Here is a 9,422-nt window from a genome sequence, read left to right on the forward strand (position 1 = left end):
CTATCAAAACTGCACTCATTCTACCAATTAAACTAACTACAGTAAAAGATAAAATGCTACACAATGCCTGCGATGATCTGCAAGCAAAACTTTTGGTCAAGAACAAATTACTTTGGCAGCCGGACTAAAACATCAATAGCACTCACGCCTGGACTCTTATCAAACTAACATCATTTTCATTATATTTTTGCACTTGCACACAGCTTACACTAATGTCGGGTGGGTGGTGCTCCCGCTGTTTGCCAAATTATAGGCATAGGAATATGAAATGGGCACGCGATGCGCATTATCCACATATGTGGCGTGCTAATCTGGCCACCCGAACAACTGCAAATTAGATTAGTAACGCCTTAGGGGTGCGCCACGCCCCACCCGCCCCGCTCGCGCCTACGCCACATGAGCCGACCAACAAAAATAAGAGTCAGCGACTATCATTTGAGTGGGCACGCAACTTTTGGTTACCCATCGCGTGTCGCATTTGATAAATCTAAATCTGAGCAGCAACAGCAACAAATCGACACTCAAACTGCAATCCCCAACTGACTATAGAACACACACGCACACGCACACATACACACACATGTATATGTGTAATTTATATACTTGGATGCTGGGGGCAGCAGACAGAAATGAAAAAGAAAAAGTTTTATGCGTGGATATTATTATTATTATTATTATTGTTTCTCGAAATAGTAGTAATGCCAAAATGATGTCAATGCTTGAGAGACAGTGGCGTGCGCAAAGAGGGGGAATGTTATCAATATGAGCTATATTGCATTCAAAACTGTTATACAGTTTATAAAAAAGCGCCATACCACAAAACTGTTATACTAAACTGTTATACAACTGTTATAATAAAGAAATTGGTTAATTTAAACTTTTAAAATCTATTTAAATGGCGTAGTACTGTCTGAAGTCAAACAAAACTGTCATACAAAAACTGTGTTATACACAAACCAAATGTGAACTTGCATAAATAAGAACTGCAACAAAATTGTGATTCAGTGGCACTGTTATAATCAAGCTTAAGTGTATACAAATTCTTCAAATCTATTCAAATGTCCGATATTATACAAAACTGTAATACAAAACTGTCATATAAAAACTGTTCTACACAATGCAGTTTCATAGCTAGCAAAATAAAACATACTGCAACAAAAGTGTCGTTTAGTAGAACTGTTATACAACTGTTATAATCAAATCAATTGTTAAAATATGAATTAAATAGAAAGTGCTGACTGCTATGATGCATAACTGTTATACAAACTGTTTGCATATGCAAATGTAAGTTAGCGCTGTTTTACAACTCTTATAATCCAGCTATCTTAAGCTTAGGTGTTTAAAGCTTCAACTCTGCTGCTTCGGCTTTAATTCTACTGCTATAAAACTGTTATACAATTGCGTTGCACATAATTTATTTGAATTCGCAGCCTTGACTCGCGCAGCCACTGGACACTTACAGCATCCAAGGCGACAATGAAAGGCTGATGTCAGCAAGCGCCAAGACGTCGCCATTTTGACTATTATTGAGACAGGCAAGCGGCGGCGAGCGGAGATTGGAGAGCGAGTGGGCGGTCGTAGGCAGGACACTTAAGCGCTTAGCCTGATGGCTTAAGGAGCGTTAGCTAAACGTAAAATAAATTTATTTGCCAACGCGTATATCATGGTCGCTTTGCCTGATTGCGTGCCATAATTCCTGGACCCCAACAATGTCTGAGCTGAGTAGTGAAAGAAAATTGCCGTAAAAGTTTCATTTAATTGCGTGGGCGTACGTGAGGGGCCGCCGCCGCATATGTGATTTGGTCAAAGTTTGTGCGCAAATCGCTTTAGCCAACTACTCAGCTTGGCTCGCTGGCTGGCCTTTAATTGTAACCGCTCAGTGTCTGAGCCTAATTGCTGCCGCCTAAATGAGTTAACGCTGTGCGTGAAGTCAAGTGCTGAATTGTGTTGCACTGTCAGTCAGAATTAACAAATGCCACAAAAAAAAAAAAAAAATCAAATCCACTACATTGCCATACACTTTATGCAGCTTGGCAACATAGCCAAATGCTTGCAGCTTAAGCGACCCTTGCTGCAAACAAAGTGTATGAGCTGTCCACAACAACAGCCAAATGGTAATGGAAACAAAAGTTCTGAACCTGTCAGCAGCCAAAGCTGCATAAAGTTTGCTAATCAACAAGGACAGCGGCATGGACTTGAAGCAACCACAACATACACTGCACGAAATGTTGTAGCAATTGGAAATGCAATTAAATTTGTTAACTATTTGGTTTTTGGTGCAAAACACAAGCAATGCATTTTTATTAAATTATTTAAGTTCATTTAAACTCATATATTTATCAGCTCTATTTATAAACGTTTGCCTATTAATTTAGCTTTATTTATTTAATACATACAAGCAATTTATTAAATTACTTATTTATCTAATTATTTTTTTATACAACTGCAACGCTTAAGCGTTTGATAATTTATTTATCCGTTGACTGGCAATGCAACATTAGTTATTTACTTACTTATTTAATACAACTCAAACCATAATTGCTGGCTACAATTTATTATATTATTTATTTATATATTTACCATAAACAATTTGATGCTTGCAATTTATTGAATTATTTATTTTATTTACTATTAATTATTGATTTTTTTTAACTATTTTCCTCCTAATAATTATTCTAAAATAAATGCCAAGCGCTTGCACTCAATTACAAAATAATTCTTGCTGTAATTGTATTGATTCTTTTTAAAAATCTACGAAATTTCTAGTCACCAATCATATTTGTATCAATTAGTTAATCGTAATTGCTTCAACTGGCATTCATTGCACTTATTTTGCCTAAATAGTTGAATTACTGAGTAATTTTAAAAGCTTAGCTTATAGTAAAGTCTGTAGCTGTTATTTTGCCAAGTGATAGTTGGAGCCAGCAGCTTCAAAAAACTTTTGTTGACAGCAAGTGGAGACTCGGGGGAAGCGACGTCAGTTTGTTTGCTCATCAAGCGACAACAATTCGATTTAGCAATCTAACTCTAGCTGTATCTGTATCTTAAGTTCTAGCTGTAGTGCCTAGATATAAATGCGTGCAGCACTTAAATACAGATTTCAATCAAGGCGAGAGTGAGTGAGAGAGAGAGAGAGAGCTAAGTGGGGCTTTTGTTGTTCGCATCGCTGTAATTTTCGGTCACCGCTATCTAAATATTCTTTGACACGTGCCAGACACAACAACAACAACAAGGGACGAAGCCCCATAACAATAATGTTAAACTGTCGAGACGCCATAGTCTCTGCATATCTTGCATCTCTCTATCCGCACATCTCGCTATCTCTGTCACTTGACTTGGCTGTCCCAACTGTCGCGCTCTTGCCTCATGCCTCATGCCCTATGCAAATTTTGAGCCTCAGCTTTGTCAATTCACAGCTACCCGCATTTTTACTTCACACAACTTGCGCTTATATATATATCTATAGCTTTACTTAGTCTGTCAATCGATATTTGTCTGGCTTTAGGCCTCTTAAGCTGTCCACTTGCACTACACAAAGTGCTTATTGGAATAATTATATTAAAAGTAAAGCAGTTTCGCTTTTTAAAATATAATTTATGCATTCTATGCAATTTCCTGCTTTTGTAAATAATTAAAGCGCTCAAAATTAGCAGCCGTTGATATTTTAATATTTAATTTAAATGCGTTATTATATGCACAAATAATTGTAGCTTACTTTATGTTTTGTGTAATTTTGTAATAGCTTTAATAATTATTAATATAATGATTTATTTACTTGCATTAATTAATTAATACTCAAAGTAATTATATTTTATTTCTGCATTTTGAACTAAAGTTTGAGGCCTTGTTATGTGATTTTAAAGATTTAAATCATTTTACAATGATTTGTATTAGCTGTTTTATATATAAAAAAATATCTCATTACTATATACACAGTTGGCCATAGAATTAAAGTCCCGGGATTTGCTTCATACGAAAAAATTCAAGCAACAGCCACAAAAAATTCAAGCTAACTTTAACTTTAGTTTTTTTTGGCTCTAATTGCTGATGCTCTAGCCATGCATAATAGCCACAGTCCCAATCAGGCACCACGACGGAAGCTCATACCGAATCTGTTTAGCAGCATACTGAAGGTGGTTGCCGAGTCGGATCGTCCTTTGACCCAACATGAGATTGTCGAGCAGGTGGCGGAGCGCTTGGAACGCTGCGATGAGGAGCTGAAGCGTCAGATAACGGTTAATCTCAACGATGCGCTCATCTATGGCTACTTGCGTGTGCGTGACTATCGCTATTCGATAGTATCGAGTCGCTTAGATCCGAATGAGCCACGCAAAAGCAACAGCAGCGATAAATAGCACAACAAATTGGGCAAATAATAAAAAGTTTTGAACGTTTTTTTTGGCATCGAATAACAAATTTTATTTTATTTAGTTTTTTGTGTAGCGCTTGCGTAATCGAGCTTTAAAAAGTATAAACTAAAATTTTCAAGAAATGTGCGGCATTCCTGAATTGAAATCTACATATACGATATATAGTATATATAGAATATATGTATAGACGTGATCATCAGCAAAGCGAAAATTAAACAAAGAGCTTGGCAGCGAGACTAAAACTAATAAGAACTTAAGCCTGGCTGCTGGGTGGGCGCTAACGTAGACGCCATGAGAGCGGCTCCTTTTCCAGCTCCTTGGCACGCTTAGCCGCCTCCTGGTTGCGCTTCATAATCTCCTTCTGCTCCTGCTCCGACAGTAGCGTATAGTAGTTGCCATCCTTGCGTAGATAACCATTGGCCACAGCTCCATGCAGCGTGTGTGGAATGTGGCGCTTCAGCTCGACGGGCAGACGCTGCAGACGCATCGACAACATGGCAATCATTTCCGGATAGCTAACCGATCGATTGAGCTCGCGCATTAGCTTGAGCACAGTCTGAAACAGATCGGGCAACTGTTGTTGTTGCTGCTGCTGTTGTTGCTGCTGTTGCTGCTGCTGCTGTTGCTGGCGCATGCCGCGTGCATGGCCATGGCCATGGGCATGAGTTTGCAGCTGCGGCTGCGACTGACTTGGCAGCAGCTGCATCGAGTTGCGTCGACCATTGCCGGCGTTCCAGCTGGCTCTGGCGCTGGCGGGCGTAAAGCTGGGCGCGCTTACATTCAGCTGATGTGACTGCTGCTGCGCAAATAGACGTGAAGATGAAAGCTCCAGCTGCGCAGCGCCAGCAACCAAATAGCGCTGCTGCTGCTGTGGCAAGTTGAGCGGCAGCTGCTGCTGTTGCGACTGCGCCTCCCAGCGCGACCAAGAGCGCACATTATAAACATTTGCCAGACTATTGGGATTGCTTTGAAACTCGCTGCATTGGTGATAATAAGCTGGCAAAGTAGTTGCTGCTGCTGCTGCTGCTGTTGCAATATTGTTGTCGATTTGCTGTTGCTGCGGCAGCGCCAATGAATCGCCATGTGCATGAGCAAAAAACTGCGGCTCAAGCTCTGCTGCTGCTGCTGCTTCTGCTGCTGCCACATTGCTGCTGCTCTCAGCTACTGCTGCTGTCATGCTCAACATGCCAGGCTTGCGTTGCAGGCGATGCAGGCAAATGTTGCTGCTGTTCAATGGTTTGCCACGCTGCTGCATAAAAGCTGCTGCTGTCTCTGTAGTTGCTGCCGCCGCCGCTGCTGCTGCTGTCTCGGTTGTTCCCGCTGCTGCTGCTGTTGGCTGCGCTGCATCTCCTGCATGTAAAAGTGGATTCTCCATTTGAATTTTGTGCAATCTTTCGCGTTTAGACTAATGTTCAAGTGTATGCGTGTGTATGTGTGCGTGTGTGTGTGTGTGTGTGTGTGTGTGTTTGTGTGCAACAAAACAGAAGAAAAAAAAAATTAAATGAAGAAAAAAAATTGGTTACGAAATGTTTAAAAATAAATTTGAAATACAAGCAAACAAGTCAAGCCTGCTCGAGCTTAAGCTTAATGCTGCCAAAGCAGCTAAAGCAAATGTAAATCGATTGATGCTTGGCCATGCCCCCCAGCACCCAAGCAATTTTCCAAAACTGCATTTTAGCCTTGCTGGCTGCAAGTGTTTTAACTGTTCTCATTGCTACTCACTCTTTGCTCGCTCTTTGGCTGCCTCTGCGGTCTGCAATTAGTTTGACTTGAGCTGGCTGCTCCTTTGTCCTGGTTCTATCGGTTTGCTTGCTCAAAATTATGGAACTGGAAACGTTGCATCTAAGCACTAGGTGTTTTACATAAAAAAAAAACTGTGTAAAATGTTGCGTCTTTTATTGGCAAACAAATTCAAACGAAACTACAGAATTTTATAATTGATTTGACAATTTTTTTCATTCACTAAGGCAAGGCATGTTGAGTTAAAAAAAAAAACAAAATTCTTTGACACACAAGTGAAAAATAAATTGCAAACTGTTTCAAATTTAACATGCTGCACTAACAATATTTTCATTGATTTATTTTTTATTACCAGCTTAACATGACACAATTTTCGCTCTGCAACAATTTTAAATTATAACCCTTTTTTTTAATAATCTGCATTTAATATGTAACATTTTTGCTGGCTAAATTGTGTTAAATAACATTAACAATAAATATAAGCTACAGCTGTTGCAGCAGCGCTTAAAATAAACATGCATTAAATTAATAATTAATGCTTATATTTCTTTTTAAGCGGCCAAAACCCATTTTTCAAAAGTCGAAAACTAATAATTTTGTTAATTGGAACTCATTCAGGAAAGATTAAATATTAATGTTGCATACCAGAAATTTCAATAGATGGCGCCACTACAAAGATATCAGCTGTCAAACACAGCTGTTCCAATAGCAAAGCACGTGCGTTTGAACTTGCTAAGTTTTGTGTGCAATTTATAAGTTCATCAAAAATGAAAAAAAACGCGATAAAAGTAAAATTTTTGAAATGCATTCGTTGAAGTTAGGCTTTTATTATGTATTTGTGAATTTCAAATGTTAAAATCACTCTTGCTGTTCCCAGAATAATGAGAAATGTGTAGGAAGTCTTACAAATAAAGAAATTGCATTATGTCTCACATTTCAATAGAGATTCAAAATGAGTCCAGAGGAGTCCATCAATGAAATATTACTCGGTTTTGTAGATTTTTTAATTCTCTTTTAAATGAATATAGTTAGAAAAGCCACTTTTAACCACTTTCCGAGATATTTAAGTTTTTAGGACATAACCTCAGATTTGAAAATGGAGATTTGTGTGGAAAATGGCATCAAGCGGTTCAGAAAAACAAAAGGGAGGGCTTTTTTTTTAATTTTTCACAGCTACCATACCTGAGACACAATTAGAAACTCAAATAAAGGCTTTAATTAATGAACTAAAAAAATTTAGCTATCGCTTGAGCACAATGTGAAAGCATTGTAAATCCGATTTCAAGTATTTTAAAGGAGTGCCACGCCCACTGTCGTCAAAAATATATCCTTAAAAATTATTTTAGCATGTGTTATATTGATTTGACATATTGTTTTTAAAATTAAAAAAAAATTGTTGTTGTTTTTCCTAAAGGGGCGGTGCCACGCCCACAATTTTTTAAAGTATAATAGCTTACGGTCATATAAGCCTAATGCAAAAAACCAAACTGAAATATCTTGCTCCGTTTTTGTGTTATTAATTTTGGCCTCTTAAACTGGTAATTTTTCCCATAGTGCATTGTTTGCACATTTCAATTGCGATTAACAAGTAAGCATATTATTTTTTATAAATAATTGGCCAGCTCAATTTTAATTCATTTGCATTTTATTTATATTTTCGACTGCTTAGTAATAAGTACTCAAAGTTACATTTATTTTATTGACTGACTGTTGCTTATTTTATTTAAGCAGCATTTCTATATATTTATTTTGTTGCATTTAATTTGTTTAAAGTCGCACAGCTGCCAAATCAGCAAACAAATAGTGCAATGCACTAATTACAGTCAACGCGTAAATAATTGTAATTTAATCATTAGCTAAGCTTTGTTACAAAAATCAACTAATTAGCAATGATTACACTAGTCACTGCTTAACAGTTGTGCGCCTCACCACGCTAACTCTAATTATTATGCCATGTTTATTAGGCACAGTGGTGCAAAAGTGCAATTTTTGTGGCTCCAATGACAAAGCAACGCAGGTGAAAATTAATTAGTATGGAATGAAAAATTTGAGCTTGAAAGTTAGTTGCTCATTGTAGTACAATTGAGCTGTTAGTTCAGTTGAACGAGTCAGAACGAGCAGTCAGTAGTTCAGTTCCCTAATCGTCCGTCAGTAACAATTGTTTTTTTTTTTATTTAAATCACTGCTAATGCATTTAATTTAAAATATAACGAACAACAGTATGCACAATAAAGAGGCTAAGCAAGTGACGATTGAACGAACTGAGCAATAACCAGGGCCGCTACACTTTAAGCAGCAGTTCAATTGAACTTATTTTCAAAGTTTCGTTTCTAGTCTTAGCCCAGAGTACTTAGCTGCAGAATTATTTGCAGACAACGCGTCTAAACAGTTATTATCACACATGCATGGCACAAAGGGTTGCAAGTACTCAAAGCGCTTAGCTGGGGGGATGGCCAGGGGGGGCTTAAGTGCTGCTACAACGATTTGGCCGTTGGCAATGCATATGAGACTTTGGGGGGGGGGGGGGGCGTGACTAAACCTCAAGCGCAATGACTTCCGCTGCATGTGGCAGGTGGCAGCTGCAAATACCTAATAGAGGGTCTCTGCCTGTCACGCTGCCTGAGTGTGTGTGTGTGTGTGTGCCCTGAAGCTCTTAAACTGGTGTTTGGGGCGCGACAATCAGTTGGGCTAAAGCCCTAAACGCTCATGCCCGCAAAATGCTGCCAATAATAACAACACACCAAGGACTACAAAAGGAGTTATGTCCAAGCTTACACACACACACACGCACACATATGTGTCAGTGTGTGTGTGTAATTGTATGCACATTATGTGGATTTGCGGCTGCTGCCTAGAGTCTCGTCTCTGATAGCAAATCAAACACGTTGGCCCCGTTGGTTTGAGCTGTTGCTACATTTACTGCTTAACTAGTCACCATCGGTTGTCTTAGCCAACAGCTTGGGGCTTTCAAATGTGGCTAACCTCATCATGCTGTACAATCAGAGAGAGAAAGAGACTGACAGACAGATAGAGACACATCCATTGAGCACTCAGTCTGTAAATTTCTTTAGCTGCATGTGCTTTCAATTAATTCATTTAGTTCGATAGCATTTACATAATTTTAAAGCGCACTAATTTGCTATTGGCACTTGCAACAGTTAAGCATTAGATTTGTGACGCGCTGGCGATAGTTATCGATAGTTATTTGAAAACGTTACGCACTACACAAATCACTGCTTCTATATAAGAGATTTGCAAATACATAAGTGTTATGAGTTTATACAAAGTAAAGCGCAAAGCAAGTTAACAAAA

At 38.5% G+C, this 9,422-nt stretch overlaps 2 protein-coding genes across 2 annotated transcripts; one reads left to right on the top strand and one right to left on the bottom strand.

Moving 5' to 3' along the window:
* The first annotated feature begins 3,962 nt into the window (after window positions 1–3,962).
* On the top strand, window positions 3,963–4,403 carry LOC108605745. The gene has a single exon (XM_017995542.1). It carries the CDS (start codon window positions 4,059–4,061, stop codon window positions 4,353–4,355), a length of 297 nt encoding a protein of 98 aa, XP_017851031.1. The 5' UTR covers window positions 3,963–4,058; the 3' UTR covers window positions 4,356–4,403.
* LOC108605743 (ras-interacting protein RIP3) lies at window positions 4,399–6,304 on the bottom strand. Its single transcript, XM_017995541.2, has 2 exons — window positions 6,093–6,304; window positions 4,399–5,775 (listed from the first exon to the last, which is right to left on the bottom strand). Exon 2 carries the CDS (start codon window positions 5,743–5,745, stop codon window positions 4,648–4,650), a length of 1,098 nt encoding a protein of 365 aa, XP_017851030.1. The 5' UTR covers window positions 5,746–5,775; window positions 6,093–6,304; the 3' UTR covers window positions 4,399–4,647.
* Between the last annotated feature and the right edge of the window lie 3,118 nt (window positions 6,305–9,422).

This window comes from Drosophila busckii, chromosome X, assembly GCF_011750605.1.
Source record: "Drosophila busckii strain San Diego stock center, stock number 13000-0081.31 chromosome X, ASM1175060v1, whole genome shotgun sequence".
Classification (NCBI taxonomy): domain Eukaryota; kingdom Metazoa; phylum Arthropoda; class Insecta; order Diptera; family Drosophilidae; genus Drosophila; species Drosophila busckii.